Source organism: Trachemys scripta, chromosome 1, assembly GCF_013100865.1.
Source record: "Trachemys scripta elegans isolate TJP31775 chromosome 1, CAS_Tse_1.0, whole genome shotgun sequence".
Lineage (NCBI taxonomy): Eukaryota > Metazoa > Chordata > Testudines > Emydidae > Trachemys > Trachemys scripta.
In genome coordinates, this window is record NC_048298.1 from 30549500 (window position 1) to 30575959 (window position 26460).

At 40.3% G+C, this 26460-nt stretch overlaps 1 protein-coding gene across 2 annotated transcripts in view; it reads left to right on the forward strand.

Annotated features, from left to right (window-relative positions):
- Positions 1–26460, forward strand: part of TBC1D22A (TBC1 domain family member 22A) — a 433739-nt gene that overhangs the window by 198290 nt on the left and 208989 nt on the right. For both annotated transcript variants that reach the window (XM_034767118.1, XM_034767128.1), the window contains exon 10: positions 15247–15322. In XM_034767118.1, the coding sequence (XP_034623009.1) occupies positions 15247–15322 (76 nt within the window). The remainder of the gene's footprint in view (positions 1–15246; positions 15323–26460) is intronic.

Sequence of the window (26460 nt, forward strand, 5' to 3'; positions counted from 1 at the left end):
CCCCCCCCGCGCTACCTGCCCCGCAGAAACAAACCCTCCTTCCCCAGCGCCGCCCCACCAAAACAGCAGGATTAAACCTCGGTAATATGTTATAGTGGGCCCCTAAGGTAGTATAATTAAGGTAAAAGAAAAATGTCTTTTTGCTGAAAGTAGAATAAGATCTTCCCCCACTTTGTAATCAATTGGCCTGTTGAATGAATGAGGTGTGAATGAGGAAGGCGTGGAAGGCAGGCACCTCCAAACAGCTGCAACCCTTGGAGAGGGCAGGGCTGGCTCTAGGATTTTTGCCGCCCCAAGCAAAAAAATTTTTGGCCACCTCCCCGTTTTTTTTTTTTTTTTTTGTGCCCCCAGCCCCACCCCAACTCTACCCCTTCCGAACCCCTTCCCCAAATCCCCAGCACCGCCTTCTCCCCTGGCATGCTGCATTTCTCCCCTCCCTACGTTGCTTCCTGCAGGCCCCCCGTGACCTCCCGCCCTAGCTCACCTCCGCTCCACCTGCTCCCCTGGGCGTGCCGCCGCTCTGCTTCTCCCCCCACCCTCTCAGGCGAGGGAGGGCGGAGAAGCGGAGCAGCGGCGCATTCAGGGGAGCAGGCGGAGCAGAGGTGAGCTGGAGGGGGGGGGGGGCCTTGTGACCTTTAGGTTCTGTCAAACACAAGTAATAGATTTAGTGCCAGGAAGTTAATGGGGGGTAGAGGAACCGCTCCCCTCTCCAGCTCACCTCAACTCCACCACCACTGCCTCCCCCGAGCGCCTGCCGCTCGGCTTCTCCTCCCTCCCAGCCTTGCTGCGTGAAATAGCGGTTTCGCACGTGACAAGCCTGGGAGGGAGGGGGGATAAGCAGAGCTGTGGCGCGTTCAGGGGAGCAGGCAGAGCGGAGGTGAGCTAGGGCGGGGGGGCGCAGGAACTAACAGGGGGTAGATGAACCCCTCCCCGCTCCAGCTCACCTCCGCCGCCTCCCCCGAGCGCTCTGCCGTTTGACTTTTCCTCCCTCCCAGCCTTGTTGCGCAAAACAGCTGTTTCGCGCGCGGAAAGCCTGGGAGGGAGGAGGAAGAAGCGAAGCGGCAGCGGCGTGCTCAGGGGAGCAGACGGCGGCGGAGCAGAGGTGAGCTGGGGCGGCCAGGGCACTTTTTCCCCATCCCCTGGAGTCGGCACCTATGATGGCCGGCGCCAGAATGCCGCCTCTAGGAATGTGCTGCCCCAAGCACCTGCTTGTTTTGCTGGTGCCTGGAGCCGGCCCTGGGAGAGGGAATGGGAGCCAGACCAGATCAGTAGAACAGGTCAGCCACCGACTTGCCACTCGCCTCCTCAGCCCCCCGCCTCCCCTGGCTCACCTACTCACCACCTGCCACAGCCTGCTCGCTCGCCTCCTCAGCCCCCCACCCCACCCGCCCCCCCGCCACTGCCCACCCACTTGCCTCCTCAGCCCCCCCTCCTCTGCCACCGGCTCACCTGCCCCCCCTGCCACTGCCCGCCAACTCGCCTCCTCAGCCCTCCACCTGCCCGGCTCGCCTACTCATTCCCCGCCACTGCCTGCCCGCTCGCCTACTCAGCCTCCCTCCCTCACCCACCGCTTGCCTACTCACCCTGCCTGCGAGCCACACAGCGAGCCCATCTATTCAACCCCCGTGGGCCGCACAGTGAGCCCATGTGGGCTGCATGCGGCCCCTGGGCCGCATGTTGTGCAGCCTGCTGTAGTGGATTTGTTGGATGAATTGCAGTGTGTACTACTGAGTATCTTCAAAAAGATTCTGCCTCCAACACAGGTGTATTCCAGGACACTGTCTGATATTTCCTATATAATACTATGATTTCTATCCTAATGTTTTTAGCTGCCAAGAAATCTCTTAAGTAAGGGCAAAAAGTCACCTTTGGAGGAGTGATACCATTGACATACAAAATAGTGGTCAGTATCTTAAGTTTTCTCTGGTTTTCTGACTTTAAGGAGTCATAAGATGAACCAACAGTTGTCAGAGTTAGAAGAGAAGTAGATAAGTGTGTTTAAAATATGCATTACCCTTCAATATGAAAATGAAGATCATGTAAAGCCTGAAAGGCTTTTGTTCTTCTGTGCACCTGTGATGGTGAGAGAGGGTTAAAGGCCTAGTTAGTCACATTCACTTCACCTGGCTGGTAATTAAGTAGTTACTTGTCAGCCAGAGAGGTTAGGGCTAAAGAAAGATCAGGTGATAACTCAACACCTTGGTCTTTTATAAATAGACTTGAGAGAGTTCTGTCAGGGGAAGAAGCCACTTCTCGGACAGACAGGCTCGCTTCTCAGAAGGACCAGAGCACTGAATGCTGTTGGAGGCTAGAGGACTCAGGAAAAGGTAGGTTGGATGGGACAGTGCTTGATACCAGAGCTGGAGAAAGGCAGTTGAACTACAGGAAAGGGTTCATCACCATGCCCAGAAGATAAATTGATTATTTGGGACTTTCAGCTGCACTTGAACATTTTGTTATCCTGGAAAGGGTTTGAACTAGGAGCTTCTCAGTCAGAGGGCTGAGTGGCATGCAAAGACAGGTGGCCTGGGAGAGTGCAAGGGAGATGAAAATTTCTGCAACCTTTCACTCTGACACAAGGAGACAGTCTGGTGGTGATTGTGCACTACTACAACACCAAGTGGGCCTGATTCTGCCAGGGGCTATGAAATTTGCATGGTACTTCAAAATTTGTGTCTTATTACTTGTATTATTTTGTCCTCAATTCAGTTTAATTGTCTGATAATATTTTCTTAGTCTATTACTATAAAACCTATAATAGTGCAAACAGTCTGTTACATAAGGCATAAATGGAATAATTTATAAATCTGATTGAGTCTGACCTATGTGATTTTAAGAAGGATACATTTTATTTTTTGTACATGTGGAAAAAGGAATACTTGACTATGCAGTGGTAGATGTCTGTTAATATGAAAAACATAGAACTGGCTTCATGCATTCATTATATTAAAAATAAAGATTATAAAACTGTAAAAAGTGAATATTTTGTGTGGTATTTTCAGTCTATTTTTGTAAATTGTATCTATTTCATTTTCATCAAGAATTTGTTTGTGGATATTTTGTCGAACCTGAAGAGGTGAGAAGTGCTGTAGTGTTCTTATGCTTGGCTACAAGTATTATTGAAGTTGTTGACAGGTGTACTTTTTAGATTTAGCTGACTGCTTTTCTCCTTCAGTGACTACATTAAAAGCTGTCTTTCAGTTTTTTTTCCTTTTCAGTACTTTTTCCATCTCTGCAAAATGCATTCAGCCATCACAATTTTTTTTTTAAATGTTCATTTTCTTTAACCAAAAAGCCATGCAGAATCTGACAGTTCAAAATAGAAAATATACCTGATAATTAATGGTTAGAGCAACTGAAAGCTCTAATAAGGCACATGTATTCATCATGTATTTAAAGCATGGCAGTAGTGACAGTATAGTTATGCTTCAGAAGGCACATTAATTCTAAGCATCTATCTTCAGAAGCTAAAAACTTCCTCTATTTAACCATTTTTTTCATTATCTGAGCACGGAATAATAATTTTGATGTTCTAAAAATATCATTCAGATGATTCCTTAAACTAGACTAAATTGGTTATTTAGTTTTTAGAAATTAAAACATCACAAGCATATGGTCCTCAGTACAGAATGTTGTTTTCCAAGTTTGAAAACACTGGCTGAGAAACAGTATAAAAAAATTAAGGAAATAGTTTACTGTGCAGGTTCAATATGTTATTTTCCTTTGCTAGAGTAATTATACACCAGGTGCAGTTCCCAACCTATGCTTGTTTTTCACTTGTTGCTCCTTTGCACTTGGATAATTCAGGAGGTTGAAAAGAGGAAAATCCTTCAAACTTGGCATGGACTTAATCATCATGAGGACAAGGGCCTTTGACATGCTTAAAGCAATGTAAGGTTAAAATAATCAAGCTACTATATAGTCATTAAATAAATGTACATAACAATAGTTTTCTAAGTCTGTTTACTACATATTCCATTAGCTTCTACTTTCTTTCTAGTACACCATATCATCGGGCTGGGACTCTTGCCATTAAAATGGCAGCTTTCGGTTAGACACCGTTCACAGTCATGGAAATACTATAGTGATGGGTGCTTTAAAACATCTAAGGCTATTTGTACACTATAGAGCTTATAATGGCACAGCTGTACCGATGCATCTGTGCTTTTGTAAAATCTCATGTGTCGCTGCTCTGTGCCAATGGGAGGGAGCTCTTCCATCAATATAATTAAACTACCCTCAATGAGTGGTGGTAGTGATGTCTGTGGGAGAAGTTCTCTGGCTATGCATACTACCACTTATGCCAGCAAAAATATGTTGCTCTGGTGTGTTTTCTCACACCCCTGAGCGACGTAAGTTTTGCCAACATAAGTGGTAAAGTAGACATGGCCTAATTTAGAAATATCTTTCCCAGTGACATTACTAAAGAAATATTTCAAAAGTCTAGTTGTCAACGCTGAAGAAGTATCATGTATGTCAGTTCAGAAATGTGTGTGAAAATTTGGGGAGCGATGGGAGCGATTTAAAATGTGTTGTTTTTTTTTCTACAAAAGTTATTAGACTTCACTAGTTATAAAAAAGAACTCAACAAAACCATAGTTCAGGACAGAAAAGTACATAGAAAAGTTGCCTTCTGCCAAGTTTGGAAATTGAATTCAACAATTCAGTTGTGCAATAGAGGGATTTTAGTCTTGCTTCTACTGCAAATCTCAACACAACTCTATGTAGTCACTACTGACAGTTCCATAATGATGTGGAATATTACTGTGGAAACAGCTTTTGAATTCCCTGACTTTTGCTTGCTTAATTTCTAAATCTTAGTTTTTTATTGCTAGTTTTTGCAACATAAGTCATTAAAGGACTAGGGATAATAGAATGCACTTTACACTTACGTAGAATCCTTCCTCTACAATATCACAGATCCCTTTAAAAAAAAAAAAAGTCTATTATGAGACAGAGACAGACAGGTAATTTCTGTAACATTATCCGAATAGAGGGAAAGTATTGGGGAACTAAGGATAGTTCCAGATAGATGAGCCAGCACCAGTGAGAGAATTACGCCCCACAATGTTCGTTTACAATTGGAGAAATGAAGTAGGTGGTAAGAGGTCAGAGAGATAGTGGAGAGCAAATTAACAATTTTGATAACCAATCGTTTTGAATTGGATGCAGAGATGGGTGGAGTAAATGATAATTTGAGTGAGGGAATAATGTGACTGAATCATTATCGACACCTTGACATGTAATTAGTAGGGGATAATGAGGACTGAAAAAGGGAAAAGATACAGAAGCATAATATATGAAGAAGTTAGGATGTCTGGTGCAGTACTCCACAGGAAAGATATATGGTGATCAGATAAATGGAAAAGGACTTAAAAAAGGGGTTTGTTAAAGAAATGAGCAGGGGGCAGTTGAGGACTCCTATGATTGGTACGGCAGGGAGCCAACCCTCCATTCTTATAGCCCTCCATAACCCTCCTACGGGGGGTGGGGGAGAAGATGTTATGGTCCTGGCAATGGATTTGTTGGAGGGACCTGAATGGAAAAATGGGGGGAGCTGGTGGAAGCCTCCCAGGTATGGTAAGGCCCTGGCAATGAATTTGCTGGAGGGACCTAGATGGAAAAAGAGGGGGAGCTGGTACCACCCCCCCCCGGGGTAATTACAGAATAAACATGGGGTTACCTGTGCTGTACACTTTTATCTGCCGGGTAGTCCTAGACATCTAATAATAAAGTTGCAGCTGATTAAACCATGTCCAATATCCCCTGTCCTTGTTTTGGTACAGCCAGACAATATATATTTGTATACTTCATATCTAATACTAGAAAAAGAATAAACTGCTTTTTTTTTTTTTGTAGTTGCACATCTGTAGTTTGGATATATTAAAACATTCCTAAATTTGTTTGAAGACTCTAAATTGTGCCATGTTACCTTAATAATGACTGCATCCATAAGGAATAACTCGACATTTTCCATTTATTGAAGTGGATAGATTTTGAGTTCAAAACTATCTATACTGAAGTTGTTGTTGTTTTGGTTTTAATTATTTAACTGGATGCCATCCAGAAATTGACTTTCTCTGATAAACTTGAAAGGCTCTTTGTTGTACTAACATCTTTTTCTTAAGTGCAAGTTGAAAGCTTTCTTCACACAAGCAGAAATGCAATAAAACCAACCCAGAGAAATTTTTTTTAAGTTGAGAAAGTTTGTTAAAATATTTGTTCTTATTTGTGGTGCTGTTGGTTGGCCTTTCATCTCTAAAGAATTGACTTAAAGTTTCAGTCAGTAACAAGCACATACAAATTGGAAACTTTGATGAGACCACCAGCTATATCCCACAGTTTCACATTTCAGCATGTTTTTTGAAATCTGTGCTTCAGAGAAACTAATATTTGGAGTAGCAGAGATGTTTAGGTCAGGATGCAGTGCCAGTGCCAAATATGTTGATGGAAGTAGTTTACCTAGTACCAGCCTGTAGTTAACTTGACTCAGTGCACCACTATTCATTTCCTTAATTAATACTCAGGAAAGTAACTCACTTAAAAAAAACAAAAACTCACCAGTCCCACACTGAAACCTCCCCCAAATTTCTTTGTGTATGTTTTCCTTTCATTACTGGTATGCAGCCCTGCTAGTAAAATAAATATAAACTAATATTAACATTCGTACTGTTATAGCATGGATTGGAATGTCAGTCTTTTCCGTACTTGTTAAATATGTTACTTCTTGAGTCAATATGTGATTTTTGTCTCCAGTGCAGGAATGTATCATTGTTACAGAAATCTAGCCTCACGTACAGGTTACTGTCTATACATCTGTTGTGCTGTTAATACAGATAATTGTTTTGTTCACCTTTATTTGTAGTAATGGTCCCATCGCACAGCTAGTTGTACAAACCAATGTACTAAATTAATTTGAAATACTCTTTTACGATTGTTTAACGGGAAAAGCAAGTAAGTCTACCAATTGATATACGTCTTGACATTTCTTTCTTCAAGAAATACCTTTGCAGTTCCTCATATTTGAGAATAGATATGACAGGGATCTCTGTGCCTAGAAAGTAGTGCCATGCCCCTTGGATCTGAATGTTTGGCCTTTGGATATTTAAGAGACCCTGGGTCCAATTGAACCTGCTTTCTTTAGTCCTGATCTGCACTTATGTTGGTTAGGGGTGAGTATTTCTTTTTTTTTTAACTGACCTAGCTATGTTGCTATAAGTCCTAGTATAGATCCAGTTATACCAGCAAGCAGGCCCTTTTGCTGGTTTAGATTGTTTTGTTCAGGAAACTGATATAAATTATCCTGGCAAAAGAGTTATTTTCTTGATACAAACGGTATTTGCACTAGGAGGGTTTGCAAACATAGCTATGATGGCAAACCCTTTCTAATGTAAACAAGGCCTATGTGTAAGGTTGGAGTAACAATAATGCACAGCCTCATGCTATGGAAGTAATTTTAGAATTATTTGAATTACAGTTTTCTAGCCACTGTGGAGGTTGGTCTCATGCAGAACTGTTAACATAACACATCTTTGTTAGTAGTAGTTTTCTAGCTAAGCTGGCTTTCATCTTGTTTTACTCCTATCTCCCCCAGTATGGCTGCATCCTAACCCTTTCATTTTGCCCAGTGCTGCCCTCTCTCATACCTTTGTTTTTCCTTAATTTATATCATCTATATCTCTCTTTTGCCTTTCTCCATTTTTCAGTAGATTACGTCTTTAAATTTTTGGAAAAATATTTGAATGTTTAACTTCTTACGCTGGACTCTTGCTTCTTAAGTATTGTTTTCTTAATCAGAAAGTGGCTCAAACTGCAAGTCAACTTTAAATTTTGAAGTATTCATGACATATACAGTAAAAGAGGAAGAAAAAGAAGTAAGAAAATTCAAGGATTCTGTATACCACATTAAAAATAAAATCTATAATCTGAGATTTCGTATTCATGTGGCTCCTATTCATAATTAGTCCATTTAACATTAGAAACTATTATACTAAGGGAGCAAATGTTTGCTAGAACACAAGGAAAAACATTCATTGTAATGTATGCATTTTGTATGTAAACACTAAATACATACCTTTTGAAAACCAAATGTGAGCATTTGAGATTATACAAATTATTTATATTTACATTGATTTTCAGAGGGAGTTGTCTTGGAATTAAAAGGTTCTAGATTTAAATCCTATGTCTGGATTTTCCTTTCTTTGCAATGTTGCCACTTAGTATAGTACTTCACTGTTGGAGATACAGTTCTTAAGATGAAATGCTAACCAGAAAACGTTGTTGCTTATCTTTGGTGGCTTTCCATGTGGGAAATTGGAGTATGTAGCTCTGTTCCAAAATTTTAAGGGATTATCCTTGTGTTCTGGCCAACATTTGCTCACTTAGTATAATAGTTTCTAATGTTAAATGGACTAATGTATGGCTGGTCTGTTTGCCAACAGAGTTACCAAACTACCAGTGTCTAATATATCACTTTAAAAAGCACTTTAGAGTTCCTTGAAAATGAAAGGTTCTGTACAGAACTATATTTTAATTTGATAATCTGCTTTAAAGAGCAGGATTGTTTTAAATCATCTCTCATTCAACTACAGTGAATTAAGCCTTGAATTTTGGATCCCATCCCCACATAGTTTTTTGGGGAAGGATCCTATGCTGAGGGACGGTACAGAAGACAGAACTTCATGCTGTATAACCAGTAACCATGTTCTTACTGGGGAGGGGAGAAACCTAAGGAACCAGCACATACTTCCATCTTTTGGTAAAATTATTTGTCATTTTCTTTGGCCTTTAGTGGAGGTTCATCTTTTCCCTCTCCTGATGCTCTGACAGGTTTTCTTCAGTTTTCTCTATGTTGCACTCTCTCACTCTTAACACTCTCTGCAGTGCTCTTGCTGGTGTGCCTGCACAGCACTTGCCTTTTGGTTTCTGTGTCTGTAATTTCCATTGCTGAAGCACCAGAGAGAGCTTGCATGGCTCCTTAGCGCCCTTTCTGGTGCCTTTCAATGGCCTGCTAACAGCCTTCTGCCTCAGATTCAGAGAAAACCGATTTCCTGCCATATTCTTGTTCTGTCTTCCTCCTTCATGGACATTACCTTCTCCTGTGAAAATGCATTTTCCCACTCTCATTGCTTCTTAGTTCTCAGTATGGTATTAGGAGAACCTTGATCCTTGTGTTAACACTTTGAATGTGTTTTCAAGCTTGTGTTGAAGGGAATACATTCTTGAGAATCTGATTCTGCATGGCAATCACTGGGTAGAAGGAATGGGATAATTTTCATGAGCGGGAGCTCATATTGCACCCAGCTTTTCATTCATGGTATCTTTTCCATGCAGGCTGGCTTATTTGCAAACTGTTGGTTCTGGGAGAATGCAGTTTGGTCTTCAAAATCATTGGCAAAGTGAGGCACACCAGATTTTGGAAACGTTCATACGAGTTCTCATACTCTTCAGTCCTAATGATCTCCTTTGCAACACTTCTGCTGCTGCCCAAAGTACTGAGGAAGGCAGTGAAGACATGGCAGTTGTGACTTTTGCAGATTTGATGGTGACCCTGCCACTCTTGATTTTCAGACTGAATATGCCTAGCCATGCCCTGTGGGTACTTCCCAAGTTCCTTTACTTTCATTCTCAGGGGCTTGTGCTCTGCAGTCACATTCATCTCAGATTGGCTATGGGGGTCTTGAAGCTGCATTCTCACTGAGCATGACCAGGCTGGTAAGCTTTTTCATGAGCTTATGAAATGTCATTTGTCTAGAGCACCCTTCACTTGACAGGCAGTGAGGATTTATTTCCCCATAACTCCATACAGAGTTATCAGAATACCCTGGTTTCTTTTCACATCACGTACATCTTTCATCTTTGACTAAAGACTTGTAAGGAGAAGGACAGTTGAGTTTATACACAGTTTCTTGAGGTTTCCCCAGGCTTTTCCTCTCTCAGGACGCTGCCTTTGGCTGCAAGATTCTGGTAGTACCATACAAGGTAAACCCACTTCCTGGGGTTAATGCACTGTTGTCAGTCCTTACAATGTTTCTGTCTGTTTTTTCTGTCTTTCTAGTATAAGGATTCTTATAAATTTCTGCATTCAATCTGAGTTTTGCCTTTAGCTATAATAGCCACAGGCTGCCCTTAGAAGGATGAACACCACGTCCATTTGGCCTCTGCAGGCGAAGTGAGGCTGCCCTCACAAAGGGGGACACCCTCTCCCATTACAGTCAGTGGCACTGAAGCCACAGCCAGCACTTTAGCAAGATGGATGCCACATCCCACTAACGTTTCATAGATTAATAGATTCCAAAGGCAGAAGGGGTCACTGTGATCATCTAGTGTGACTTCTTGTATAACACAATCCATAGAACTTCCCCAAAATAATTCTTACAGCATACATTTTAGAAAAAACATCCAAGCTTGATTTAAAAATTGCGAGTGATGAAGAATCCGCCATAACCATTGGTAAATTGTTCCAATTGCTAATTACTGTTAAAAATTTACACCTTATTTTGTTTGGATTTATGTAGCTTCATCTTTCCATACCATCTTTCTAAGGTATACATTGGACTGTTATACCTTAGAGCCCATATCAAATGTTTGTTCCCCATGTAGGTATTTATAGACTGTAATCAAGTCACCTCTTAACCTTCTCTTGGTTAAACTAAGTAGATTGAGCTCTTTGAGCCTATTACTATAAAGCATGTTTTCTAATCCTTTGTTCATTCTCATGGCTCTTCTTGAATCCTTCTCCAGTTTATCTACATACTTGATTTGTGGACCCCAGAACTAGACACTATATTCCAGGAGTAGTTATGCTAGTGCTAAATACAGAGGTAAAATAATCTCTCTACTGTTACTCAGGAATCTCCTTTTCATACTACAAGGATAGCTTTAGCCCTTTTGGCCGCAATGTCACACTGGGAGCTCATGTTCAGTTGATTATCCAGCATGGCCCCAAATATTTTTTTTCAAAGTCACTGCTTCCCAAGATAGAGTGCTCCATCTTGCAAGTATGTTCTACATTTTGTTCCTAGACATGTACAATTATGCTTAGCCATATTAAAACTTGAGTTGTTTTCTTGTGCCCAGTTTACCAAGTGATCCAGATCACTCTGAATCAGTGATCTGTCATCTTCTTTATTTACTCCTCCAATTTTTGAATCATTGGAAAACTTTTAGTGATAATTTTATGTTTTTCTTCCAGGCCATTGATAAAATGTTAGATAGCATAGGGCCAAGAAGCAATGCGTACAGGACTTCACTAGAAATACACCTGCTCGGCAATCATTCCCTGTTTACAGTTACATTTTTAGAACTATCTGTTAGCTAATTTTTAATCCATTTAGTGTGTGTCATGTTAAATTTATATCAGTCTAGTTTTTTAATCAAAACATATGGGATTAAATCAAACACCTTGCAGAACTCGAGGTGTATTACATCAGGACTATTACCTTTTATGAATCGAACTTCTAATATCATTTAAAAAAAAAAAAAAGCAAGTTAGTTTGACAGGATCTCTTTTCCATAAACCCATGTTGATTTGGATTAATTACATTACCCATCTTTAATTCTTCATTAATTGAATGCTATATCAGCTAAGGATCAATGTCAGACTGACATGCCTATAGTTACTTAGGTCTTCCCAATTACTAGTGAAATGGAAAGTATGTTCTCGTCATATGATATGGCTACACCTGTTTTTTTCCCCCACATACAAAACAGAAATGTTTATTGAACACTTTCTGAATTATTAATGATATTTCTCCAATTTCGATTTAGCGATGGACCAATACCATTGTTGGGATTATTTTTATTACTAATATACTTAAAAAAAAAAAAAAAAAAACTCCTTCCTTCTTATTGTCCTTCACTATGCTGGCCATAGATTTCTCCTTGTGTCTTTTTGCTTCCCTTATACATTCCCTACAATTCCTGGCTTCTGATTTATATTCATTAATATTAATTTCCCCTTTATTCCATCTATTATATATTACATTTTAAATCACTGTCTTCACTTCCCCTCTAAACCAGGTTGGTTTTGTTAACCAACATGCCCTTCTTCCTCAGTTATGGGATTGTAGTGTTTTGGCCATCCAGTAGACAAAGATGGATGCCATCTCCTGCTATTTCCACTGAGACTAAAAACAGGCTGCCCCGCAGTACATTGAGAGTCAGGCATGGGAAAAGAGAATGTGGGTGTGCTAGGAATGGATACTGTGAGAGTATCAGAGGATGGCAATATATTAGGGAACAGGGCAAATAACTTTGAGGAATGTGGAGAGCAGGAGGCTTGTTGTGGGCATGCAAAGAAATGGGAGGTGGGGCATGGAGGAGGCAGAATGAGGAACCTACAAATAAATATGGAGGAAGTGGGTTGCCGACAGGATTCAGGGAAATGTTGAAGGCCAGATGCAGTGTAATGTAGGGTGTCAGAGGAAGAACGAGAAGGGAAAAGGTATTTTTAGTCAGATTTTTTTTAGACAGGCTCATGATTTTTTAGGTCTGACTTATATTTTTTTTTTAACATCTGGGGTTAGCAGCACTATTACTGCTGGCTACATCTTCTGTCTGGTCCTATATGATGGGAGGAGAGAGAGATGTATGACAAGGGAAAATTACTGGTTATCTGTTCATTGTAGTCCTCTCTTCTTCCATCCTATCCTCCTCTATGCTGGATAATGTGCTGGTACTGTTTTATTATTTTTCTTACTATTTTGCGTACTAATTTTTATCTGGAAATGTCTCTAATTAATGGACGAGTGTAATCTGCAGGGTGAGGGTGGGACTTCACAAATCTGTACCTCATTTTCCAGTTGATGGCACCATAATAGTGTTGGGACTTCAATTCACTGTTTTAGGGTGGGCAACAGACTACAGTACCTTTAAGTAATTTTCCCTTGTGAACTTCTGAATTTGCTTCTTCAAATTAGATTTAATATTTGTAAAATTGAGGACTAGTAAGGCTATAATCCTACATATTTTAAATAGGTACTATGTAAACTTTCCAACACACCTCTGCCAATATAGCTGATCTGTAATATCCATTTTAGTCCAGTTCTTGGTTTCTGCTGATCAGAGGCTACTAATCTTGCTGATTTGTCAGGTTGTTTTTTTGGTAGTTGGGGAAATGCACACTGATGAACAGGTTCATATAGTGTCCTTGGGCTTAATCCAAATCTCGATGAGGTTGGTAGAAAGAATCCCATTTACTTCCATGGAATTTGGATCAGGCCCTTAGTGAGTCTACTCAAAATGAAACCCAGGTTACCAGAAAAAAATGCATTTACTTACTGCATATTGGGTTTCTTCAGTTCACTATTATCCACAAGTTAGTAAACTTTGTTTCCATATTCTGATGTGTTCTACTCGTATAAGGATTGTTAAACACAAACAAGGTTTTAATATTTTTGTTCAGTTTTAGGACATTATAGATTTTAAAAATCTAAATTACACTTTCTACATTTTTATAAACCCCATAAATGTAATTTAATAAATTAATGTGTATGCGTCAAAATAGTATTTTTTTTTTTTAAATAAATACTGTTAAATGTTCAACACTGCATTAATGCAAAGTGAAGATTACCCAACTGAAATCAACATAGGAATGGAAAGATTAGCATTCCAACAGCAAGGGTGGTTTTATTAGTATGATTGTGGGATGGCTACACAGCTCACCAATGGCATATGGCAAGTGAGTTATGCCAAAATATCTTTTACACCATATCACCTCGTTAGATATTTTGTGTATGCCACATTTTATAGGAAAACAATTTTTAAAATGTTTGCATTCTTTTAAAAAAATGTGTTTGTACTGGGGTTCCTTTTATTCTCCCTTCATGTTTAAAATCATGCCATAGTATCATGAGTCTTGCTGTGCAGTGGCTGCGAGATGAAGAATGCTACTAAATATTTAGATATTCTACAATGTAGTCAAATAACGTTGCTCTACAAAATATTGACAAACATAGGTATGGATTGGAGCGTTTCATCTCTTCTGTGGTTTAACCAATGTGTGGTATTCCCTCTACATAGACTTTCAAACTATTCGTTCTCAATACATCAGAACTCACATCTATACAACTACAATAATTTGCATGACCATTTGCCATTGTACTTTCAGATCAGGCATTTGCACATACAAATATTCGGTCTATCTGCACAATTGTGGAATTTGCATGTTGCATTTGGGTTCACAATTTTACCTGTGACCAGGCCTGCTGACAGCAATTCCAGGTCCCTGGGCCAAGGCTGTCCCTATGGGGGTGTGAGGCCTGGGGTGGAAGTGACGAATCCATTACTTCCGGGGCCGACTGCACTGGCCAATCTTGCTGGCCCATGGGGTCCCCAAAGTGGCCCAGAGCGGTCGCCCTGATTTGTTGTATACTAGGGATGGCTCTGCCAAGGGCAGAATAGTCAATGGGCCTCCTAGAACAGTCCGCTTGACATTTGGGCAGTGCTTCGTCTGTGCTGTCTGATGCCCAGCGTGCTGCTGGGTGCGCTCTTCCGGCATGCCAAGGGCTTCCACATGCTTGCCACCACCAGTACCACCCTGTGCGCCTAGGAGCCCTGCAGCCCACCAGGGCGATTTAAAAGGGCCCGAGGCTCCTCGTTGCCACCACTGCTACTACAGCAGTGGCGGCAGCAGCTGGGACCTCCCAGGCCCTTTTAAATTGCCCAGGGCCCTGGGCAATTGCCCCCTTTGCTCCCTCTCCCTCCCCCCCGTTAGTGGGCCTGCCTATGACTTTGGGCTCATGGGGGTAAATCTTCAAGTAGTGTAGTTTGTTATAACTCCATTGAAGTGGGGTTATGATTATTTCTACCAGCTGAGGATATTCATCTAAGCTTTTGAAGATCAAACTCTAATCTTGTCACTGGTTTAGGGCTGAATTCTTGCATCCCGGACCAGTCTAATTGTGGGGTAAACGTTAATGTTTTGGTGAGATAATAGAAGTCTTTAGAAGGCAGATTTTTGTTATCTGCTCAGCGGTTTAGAATATTAACATAAATTCCAGTGGGATGGATTAGCGAGTGAAGTACTAGTGAGGCCATGGAGATCACCACTACATCTATGGAATGTGATTAATTACTGATTATTAATAATAACTATATAGAAACAGAACTTTCATTCTTTTAAATGTCATTGTCCTAATCTGAAAAGTTTATATTAAACAAAAATATGTGGATTTAAATAAGCAAATGAAAAGTCTTCATAATTTTTGCTATTATGTATTATTTATATGATATTTTCCTCCTTAGGATAACTACACCTTTGCACAGCCAGGGATTCAAAAGAAAGTGAAAATGCTGGAAGAACTTGTTAGCCGGATCGATGGTAAGTCTTAAAAGCTAACCTAGACTCTAAATGGTGCTTCATTGAAAGTCTTTAGTTAAAAGCTTTGTGAGTAGTCTAGCCAATATCAGTGCAGTTATCTACCATGAGAGTGTAACACAGCCTTTCTCAGGCGAGGTGTCCTACTCAATCAACTTGTGGCATAGTGGCCTTTGCAAGATCACTGTTGTGTATCATTTAAAGGAAAGCCACTAGAGCATGAGCCACTTTCATTACTTTTTATTAAGGCAATATAATCAAAATTCAATGGCAATCTCTTTGCAGCAGAGTAATGGCCACATACAAAAGGCAGCCAGCATTTATTTCACATTAAGCTCAATGATTGTTGTAATTCAGCAGAGTCACAGTGGTTGTTTATGGTTGTCCTTCGGCACTATGTTTTGTTCCTTTGTGCATCGTTTTGCTATCAAGAATGCCTGAATAATTTCTCTGTGGAATCCAATTAATTACTAACTCTGGAAATAACATCTTTAATATTATAGATAAATTACAGTATGTTGCAGGGATAATTTTAGATTATGCTTTCATGTTTTAGCAGGGAACTTTGAAATATTTTCTACCTTCATCCTTAAAATAATTCCCTTTATGAAATGCTGACTGTCGTATTGGTATAGCAGAGTTTAATTAAATGAAATTCAAGAGATAATGCCTTGCCCATTCTAAACATATTCTCCTGGTAGTTTGTTAAATTAATGAACAAAGCATTAACAAAGTGATGCCAAGCAGAACTAAGCATATATTTGTGACACAACCCTGTCAATGATGGGAGAGCAAAAGAAATGTTATTTCTTAAATAGCTTAATACTGAATAATCTTCTTGAAAAGATGACTTCTTTTTTCATTATACATATTGTAATCTTTTCTTGCACCAGTGTTAAACTTGTTTGCACATATTTACATTCTGAATACTTGACATGTCTCTGTGTACCTTATTAGTGTCATAACAAAGAAAGGTTAATGATCAAATTAGTAAAGGTGGATATTAAAATACTTTTTATATTCACAAAATGAGGGAATGAAAACCAGTCTTAAAAATATAAATTGTTTACTAGACTGTGAAAATGTATAGTCTATTAGATATATGTATGTAATAAACTTTGGGTAATAAACCAAGTTAATTTATCAAAATGTTAGTGGATTTAGGTGGGAATTTCAGTTTCTTCTTCAAGTGATTGTCCATATGTATTCCACTTCTCATGCAAGTGTGCTCCATGCTTGTGAAATCGGAATCTTTTGAATGCCAGTGTCTATTGGAGCCATGCCTGCATCCTGCATACCCTACAGTCCTCCGTAGCCACTGGCATAAAGGTTGGGGATTGGCTCAGCTGCCTTTTAGTTCTTTCTTACTGCCCATGATACTTCTTCGGCAGGGCCCATATCTCTGCACTATGCAATTGGCTTTTATTTACCTAGTGTTGTAGATATGATTTTTAGTATAGTTAGATTAATATAGTTTTTAAGCTTGTTGGCATGCAATAAAAAGGAAGACATCTTTTAAATAGGAGGTGCTCTATCCACAGCTGCCCCTGGACCTGGCAGAGTCAAAATCTCCCAGTTTTAAATCCTGTCCCTTTTGCAAGGCAGCTATTCATATTAACGATGGAGACTTGAAGTGCTGCTTCTGTCCAGGTGGAGCACATTCACCACTTGAGTGCTCAAAGGGGGAATCACTTCTAAAAACTTTTCCTCATGGAAAGGTCCATGAAGGCATCCTCCCAGCCGATTGAAAAGATGACTTCCAAACTGTCACTAACTGCTTTGGTAATTCTTGAGTCCACTCCCAGCTCCAGACTTCAGTCCTCCTCAAGAAAGTCTCATCCATTCACTGCGGAATTGGCAAGAGCCTCCTTACCCTCCTCGATAGTGTTCCAAGGAGACAGAGAGAAAACAGAACAGGTCACAGAGTGATTGGAGAGACAGATCTCCCCAGTCTACTTCGTGCTGGCAAGGAGGCATTTAAATGCAGAGATTGGGTTACCAGATGGCCTTGGTGCCATTTCATGAGCTGGTGAATGCCTCAACTAGTACCAAAGTACTCGCACCTGAAACACTTGGCATGGTCATCCAAGGTCCCTGCCTGGCACCAAAGCACTCAGAACTGAAGCACCCGGCACTAACTAGCTGTGGATAGAGCACCTTCTGTCATCTACAACATATACCATGCTGCCCATTAATGTGCAGGGTATGCCTGTGGAACTGAATCGCATCAGAACAGAGAAAGTCACAGTATTGAGTGAATTGAAAGTAACTGTCCTCACAAGGTTGCTGTTGCTACTAAAAAAAGCCCCAGTGACATCTGGATTGGCTACCTCAGTTCCTGCACAGAATATTCTAGAACCTTGTAGAACTCCCAAGGCTCCGTGTACGGAAGAGGGATTTCTCTTCCCCATCTAAGCAAAATGGAGGGATGTTTGCCACATACTTACTACACTCTCCTCACTATGAGCCAAGCTGCTCTGACGGAGTCAGATGACACAGGATGAGATACTGAGAACCTAGTGATGAGACCCTTATTGGCATCCTCCGGGGCCTACTATATTCCTATCTGATGTAATTGTGGCCGTTCCAGGCCCCTGGGGAGATGCAACTCAATAGAAAGACTTCATTGGTTGCTCCTGATTCTAAAGCCAGGTTTTCCTCACCTCTTAGACCACCTCATGAAAGGCAACTGGTCCACCATACTTTTTAGTATGAGAGCCAGGATTTAGAGCAATAAGATCTGCCAGAGACAGATGTCCACCCTATCACATTGTCATCTTTATCTGATAAGGCTCTTACTCGAATTGTTTTAACCCAGCCAGATGAGCTCCTGCAAGATCTGGTAGTCCTCTGGTGCAGTTCCTTCAGTTCCTGGTAGGTTGCCAATATGAATAAATGAAATCTTGCTGGATCCAGAAAGGGATCTACTGCAAATCCCAGCATCAGTGATACCCACTTCGAAGATGAATAGTTGCTACCAAGTCCCCTTGAAGGGGTTTATACATTTCTATACACCACACTGGAATCCACAGTGGTTGCAGCTGTCTACAAGTGGTTTAAACAACAGGAACCACCCAAAATGACACCACTGGATAAACACCCCAAAGGACTTGACCTCTTGACCATAAGGCTTATTCCTCAACCAGCTTACAAATGTGCTTTTCAGACTACCATGTTCCTGGCTAAATACAACTTCCTGAACAGGGACTGAGCATTCCAACAAGCAGCATTAGGCAGCATCTACACAGTGCAAATTAGTTAAAGATGTGAAGTTAATTGGCATAAATTAAAGCATGCTAAACCCCCATGTGGATTCTGATTTATGCAAAAAAATTGAAATTTCACTATTTGGACAATTCAGAAGCATCTGTTATCTGAAGAGATCCCAATAGCAATGATTCTAGATTTAATTCTAGTCCTGAAGCATTTGGGGCTCCGAATTATCTCCATATGAGTCCATTTGGTAGCTCTTTCTGCTCTTCCTTCCATAGAGGGTCTCAAAGTCTTTTCACCCATTAGTTGGTAAGTTCCTCAAAGGTCCTATTTGTGTCTTTCCATCAGTCAAAGACACTTAACAATCCATTGAAATCCCAGAAGGGAGATTGGCATTAAAGAGATTTCTCTTTGAATCTGTGGCAACCTCTTTGTATCACCTGTCTATGAAGACTACCTTCTTAGGTGCTACCATCTCATCCAGAAGAATAGGAGAGATCTAAAAGGTCAGAGGTCCCATTGAAGGACCATCATATACAGTTTTACCAGAAGGACAAAGGAACATTAAGACTTCACTTGACGTTCTTGCATAGTGTCAGATTTTCATCTAAATCAAGTGATTTACCCAGAAGTTACCTTCCCTAAACGTCATGCTAGTCTACATGAAACTAGGCTCCACAATTTAGATGTACAAAGAACGCTCTTCTACCATTTGGGAATTCACCATGATTGTTCCTGGTCTTCTGATAGGATGAACGGTGAGCCTGTCTCCACACGCTATCTAAATGGGTTTGGGACTGCATTAGACTGTAGTATGGTTGCTCAAGATCTGATGCTCCCTTGGCAAAGCTGTCTTGCTGACCTTGTTTCAGTAAACGCAGAACACCCACCTCTTGGACATGAGTTCACAGCTTGTGAAGTACTAGAAGTGTAAGACATATGGACAATCACTTGGAGAAGAAAAAATGGTTAGTTATTCTACAGTAACTGCGGTTCTTCAAGTTCTGATGTCCACAGGTACACTATGATCTGCCCTTCTTCCCCATATCACCTGGATTCTGTTTTACTGAAAGTTGATTGCAGCTGCCCCACCCTTTATTCCCTTCTCTACATGGTGCTGGAGGACATACAGGCACAGACACGGGTCCTGCGGGCACTTCTTTTCAAAAGAATCTGATCTTGTGTGCATGTGCATCAAAAATGGAATTTAGGTGGATGTGGATAACACATCTTGAAGAATCACTGTTACCAGATTTGCCTGTTACTTTGGGGTATGCTCATTTATTAGCATATTATTATTCTTCGGGGGGGGGTGTTCTGTAATTCTATCAATGTACTGCTTGTCACTTGTGTTTTCATATGGAACTCTACTTCTCCCTTCTGCAAGTTCCCTCCCAATGGAGCTATCGGTTCCCCAGGGCTGGGTTCTTCCAGCCCCAGAATCAGATGAACACACAGATTAACAGCGTGTGTCTGAGTGGACCAGGTCAATCAGCACTCCCAAGTTGCCACCCTTATTTTCCCCCTGGACTCAGCAGGCTGGGTCGAGCAGCATTTCCAAGCTGCCTCCCTCCTATTTTCAGCACGTCCCAGTCCCCGCTTTCACATTACAGTTGTTCTGGTGGTAACCCACTTGATGAGCAAACCCCACAGGATTCTTGGGCGCTACAGGGATCTTTAGCTTAGGTAAGAGAAGTGTTACTGCAGAGCAAATGGGGAAGCCAAAAACACAAAACGGAGGGCGGGAAGCAACCAGCTTAACCATAAAAGTTATTTATTGCCAGGTAATAACCAAACAAACAAAACAGTTGCAATATTAAATGAAGCTTAAATTTGATTACAAAACTCTGGTTTAGAAAACTATAACTAATCACACAAGTCAGGGTTAGAAAGCTATACCTAGAGTAGGAAAAATAAAAAGGCAGAGAGAGAGTTGGGTTCTCACCACTCCGTGAAGCTTGAACCGGTTGGGGTTCCCAGATGGTGATGGTAGCTGAGGGTCCGGAGTGCTGGAGACAGGCAGAGCCCCCAGCACAATCAGTCAAGAGAAGATGAAGTCCCAATGGAACTGATGCAGATTTTGGATTCAGGCATCAGAACACTTACTTGAGCGTGGGTAGGGGTTTTTTTTGTAGGGAAACAATAATGGATCAAGGGAGAACACTGGATTCGTTTATGGGTAAACTGATGGCTCAAGGGAGTATACCAAAACTGTTTTGTTTCAGGTTAGACAATAGGAACTGATCATTTCTGGCTATGAGTGTGTTCCTTCGAGGGAGCTCGCAATGTAGTTAGGCAGCTTCAGTATTTTGGATACCAGTAAAGGATTTGTTACTAGAATTGGTCTGATAACTACTGAGCTGGATGTGTGTAGGCGTGGGTTCATTAACATCCGGAGTAGAGATTCCCCCCATCATGCAGTGCTTCCTGGCTTTTCTGGTCCCAGAGTTCAGTGCAGTTCTTTCCTTGGAATCTCTGTTCTCCATTGTGTATGCTAATGGAGATGCCTCCCTGTTCCATCTCCGATGCAAATGAGGCTAGGAGAGTTCCTTAATCCTGTCAGCCTTGTCTAGGAGGGTTTAGGTGAGTCTCCCACTGCCTTTTCATTGCTTTTTGTAAATCATTCTTCTGATCGGTTTTGGCTCAAGCAGAGGCTGGGGGCAGCGGGGCAGGGACGGGGGGGTGTCTTTCCTGAGTCAAACAGGCTGGATACTGTGCCCTGGTTCCCCAAGAACACAGAGCTGACAGGTAACACCACATTTACTGTTGAGTAAATAACCATTCTTTTCCCTAACAAGATATGTTAAAGTAATCCAGCTCAGAATATCAATCACATTTACAATTGTCTCAGATTATCTTCTTGTTTCCGAGTAAGCCTGCTTTTCATTTGTCCTTTCTTCAATATATGTTTTATTTAAATTGTGTAACAATCAGTGAACAAGTCCGGATATATACACAAACTCTATCAATAATGCACCAACACCATTTTGTTTACTTTGAGTCTTACTGTAACTAAATTATTGTTCTGATTTTAAAAAGAGTGTGTGTGTATGTGTGTATGTGTGTATGTGTGTGAGAGAGAGAGAGAGACAACCCCAAAGGGAAAATTTTCTCTATGGTAGAACTTCCAAAGTAAGTAAATTTTAGTGCCCAAGAAACACGAGTATCCTTTTCAATTTTTTTCATACTGCCTTCTGAAAAAACATGTGTACATTGGTAGGTTCTAACATCTTAAATTAACCTGGTTAACTGTATGCACTCTGCATAGTTAAACTCTAAACTTTACTTTCTTTAAATTCAGCACCAAAACAAACTCATTATTTTCAATGGGATAAAAAACCCCTATATTTGAACATAAAGTGCTCTGTGTCTTAAAATACAAGGAAATATACAAGCAGCATGTGAATATATTTTTAAAACCTTCTTTAAATATCAGAACATCAGTTGGGTAGCAAAGTCTAGGCGCTAAGATGTAATGGATCTGTGGTTCAGAATACATGAAGAATGATTTATTTGCAGTGTAGTTGTAGCCAGCTCTATTTAGCTCAAAAGCTTATCTCTTTCACCATCAGAAGTTGGCCCAATAAAAGATATTAACTCACCCACTCTGCATCTCTGAAGAATCATTAGTAATACAATACACAGTACTGTAGATCATGTAAAAAACATTTTAAAGCATCAATCATTAAAAATCCATGCTGTGCCTCCAGTTGGACAGATTCCAGCAGCAAAAGAGGATCCAAACCTATGTAAGTGAAACTGCCTGACTTGTGTACTACAGTCCTGTTGTTTTCTTATCATTTTTCACTGGCTGATTCAAAAAGCTGCATTAGTGTCAGCTTTGAAGGAAGTTACTTGACTCCTATTTGATGATGAAAAGGAGATAAGCCTTATGAAAAAAACTGGGAAGTGTGGCAGGAAATATAAATGGAAAGGTTTACTGTGGCGGTTGATTTGTGTGAGCACTCCTCCACCTCAATCTGTTTGTTATGTTCAGTTTGTATCTAAACAAACTTACATTCTGATGGGGTGGGTCAAGAGAACTAGTTGGAAGAATTGTGTTCAAGTAAAGTTCCGGTTAGTAGAGATGGAAAAGATTGAGCATAAAAATTCTTAAATAGAGAAATATCTCCTAAAACATAAGGTACAGGTGGAATATATGTTGTTTGGCTTTTTTTTTTTTTAAATCCTGTTTATTTAAAGTGTGTGTGTGTGTGTGTGTGTTTGTGTGTCAGTGTTTTCAAAATCTGTGTACTTAAGTTTCTAGGCCTACGTTTAAACTCCTACATAGTCTTCTGCCAGGAAAGTGCAATAAAATACGGAAACAAATGAACATAATAAAGGTTTAATTTTTGTATTGCAAGCTCTTCGATGTAGGGAGTCTCATTTACTTTGTCTGTATAGCACCTAACACAATGGATCCGTAATATAAGTGCTTAATAACAATATCCTTAATGTTGTGGGTTTTGTTTTTCATTTTCCATTTCATTTTTTTCTCCTTTTGTCACTAAATTCTCCAAAATCCATAAATATAATCAGATACCTTGAAAATTACTATGTCTCATGCAGGCAATGAGTTAGAGGTTCCTCAGATGAAGCCTCCAAATAAGAAGTTGATTTTAATATTCAGTTTGCTCTGAAATCCACATACATAGAGAGGTTATCTTGAAAATTGATTGTCCATTGAGCTCAACAGTTTGGTGCCCAATAACAGGAACTGAGGTTGGCTTTGGAAGAAGGGGGAGAACACATTAAGATGAAAGGCGCATTTCACACCTCTAAATTACTGGCAGGCTGAATTCATATCCAGGGGCTGTTCTCAGTTAGCTGAGAACATGCCATCAAACTGAATGGGGAAATTCACATATCTGCAGTCTTCCTATCCTGCAGAGGATTGTGCATAATCCCTTCCCCTTAAACTAGCCCCCCAAATGGAATAGGTTTCAGGGTGGTAGCTGTGTTAGTCTGTATCAGCAAAAACAACGAGGAGTCCTTGTGGCACCTTAGAGATTAACAAATTTATTTGGGCATAAGCTTTCGTGGGTTAGAACCCACTTCATCAGATGCATGGAGTGGAAAATACAGTAGCAAGTATGTATATATACAGAGTACATGAAAAGATGGGAGTTCCCTTACCAAGTGGAGGGGTCAGTCTAACAAAACAATTCAATTAACAGTAGAATACCAAGGGAGGAAAAATCACTTTTGTAGTGGTAATGAGGGTGGCCCATTTCGAACAATTGATGACAAGAAGGTGTGAGTAACAGTAGGGGGAAATTAGTACGGGAAATTTAGTTTTTGTAATATCCCATCCACTCCCAGTCTTTATTCAGGCCTAATTTGATGGTGTCCAGTTTGCAGATTAATTCCAATTCTGTGGTTTCACGTTGGAGTCTATTTTTGAATTTTTTTGTTGTTGTTGAAGAATTGCCACTTTTAAGTCTGTTATTGAGTGACAGGGAGATTGAAGTGTTCTCCGACTGGTTTTTGAATGGTATAATTACTGATGTCAGATTTGTGTCCATTTATTTTTTGTGTAGAGTCTGTCCGGTTTGGCCAATGTACATGGCAGAGAGGCATTGCTGGCACAAGATGGCATATATCACATTGGTAGATGTGCAGGTGAATGAGCCCCGATGGTGTGGCTGATGTGGTTAGGTACTATGATGGTGTCCCTTGAATAGGTATGTGGACAGAGTTGGCACTGGGGTTTGTTGCAGGGTTTGGTTCCTGGGTTAGTGTTTTTGTTGTATAGTGTGTAGTTGCTGGTGAGTATTTGCTTCAAATTGGGGGGGCTGTCTGTAAGCGAGGACTGGCCTATCTCACAAGGTATGTGAGAGTAAAGGATCGTCCTTCAGGATAGGTTGTAGATCCTTGATGATGTGCTTGAGAGGTTTTAGTTGGGGGCTGTGGGTGATGGCTAGTGGCATTCTGTTACTTTCTTTGTTGGGCGAGTCCTAGGGCTTCTCTCTTTCTGCTCCCCCTTGTTGCCTCCAGCTTGTAGATCGGCTCTTCACAACCTGGTTACCAGCTTTCTTCCTCCCCATGGCCTCTCTAGCCATGCTGGAGACATGCAGGAGCCAGGGGGAAGAGCTGAGTGGTAATCAAGTATTCCCAGGAAGACCCCTTATTCCTGCCTCACACGGGTGCTCTTCTCTCTCCCCGCACCCCCTCTACCAGTACTACCTGGAAAAAAAACAAGGGAAATTCACTGCCCAGTTAAAATTGGTTGGCAGTACCTTGTGCCATTTCAGAATGCCTAAGGAGAGTCATTTCAAACACGCCCTATGAGATACAGCAGCAGACTTCCCTTACCATGCTGTTGGTAAAAAACAAATTAGACTGAATAGCAGAGTAGTTGATGCACAAAGTTGAGTGCTTACTTTTTTATAATCTGGTGGAATACACAAAATGCAATGGTAACAAAAATACCATAACTACAAATTGAATTTGTGGAGGGAAAATTATATTCACACAACTATATTTTGCTAACAGAACTTTTGTGCATGTTCTTGCTAACATCATTGATTCTGGTGCTCACTAAATGAGTAATGGAGGGGAGAACCTTAACAAAATAAGTAGCTACTTGTGTAGATGAAATTTGTGCAGACTGCTTGCTAGTCATAATGGATTACCAGCGTATGAAAAGTTATATTTGCCCTTGAGTGTGAATGCATTACATTAGCGACTCAAGCAACCTTCATTAACCCAGTCTCATGGATCACAACTCCTCTCTTAAAATAACTGTCCTTGTGTGTACTGCAGAACATTGCATCAGACTTTAAACAGCCAAGCTTCTTCATTCATCTAAGAAAAATTTCCTGAGTTAAAATAATCAGAGCTTCTAATAAATTGTGATTAAGAAAGATCTTATGAATTTAATTAATGTAATATTTTTATAGGAGACATAAAATCTGAAGTTATAGAATCCTTGCTCCATCTAATTCATCCACTTGTTTGTTTACTACTTCTGATAAGGTAAAATCAAGTGTATAAACATAGAGAGACATGGTCTTTGTCTGAAAGAGCTTACAGTTGAATACAGCTAGCTCATTATTATTATACATCTGTGTTTCATACATTAATATTTTTATTCCAAGAATGTTCATCTTTGTCTTAAACTCTCGTTTGTTTCACTCCCTTTTCTTCACTCTACCACTCCCTCTAATCATTTGTTATGCCAATAGCTGAATCTTGTCTTTTGAATGTAAGCTGTGGAAGTCATGGACTATCTCATTATTTGTACAATGCCTGACACAGTGGGACACTGATACTAATTTATAGCCAGTTGGTGCAATTAGGTAGTACTACTAACAATGGGAACATCCTTCTTAATAGGGCTGTCAAGTGATTAAAAAAATGAAATGCAATTAATTGCACTGTTAAACAATAATAGAATACCATTTACATATTTTTGGATGTTTTGTACATTTTAAAATATATTGATTTCAGTTACAACACAGATCACAAAGTGTACAGTGCTCACTTTATATTTATATTTTATTACAAACATTTGTACTGTAAAAACAAAAGAAATTGTATTTTTCAATTCACCTTATAGAAGTACTGTAACACTTTATCATGAAAGTTGAGCTTATAAATGTAGAATTATGTACAAAAAAAAGTGCATTCAAAAATAAAACAATGTAAAACTTTAGAGCCTACAAGTCCATTCAGTGCTGCTACTTGTTCAACGAGTCACTCAAACAAGTTTGTTTACCTTTGCAGGAAATAATGCTGCCCGCTTCTTGTTTACACTATCACCTGAAAGTGAGAATAGACATTCAAATGGCACTGTTGTAGCCAGTGTTGCAAGATATTTATATACCAGATGTACTAAAGATTCATATGTCCCTTTATCTTCACCACCATTCCAGAAGACTTGTGTCCATGGAAGCATGTCCTCTGGAATGGTGGCTGAAGCATGA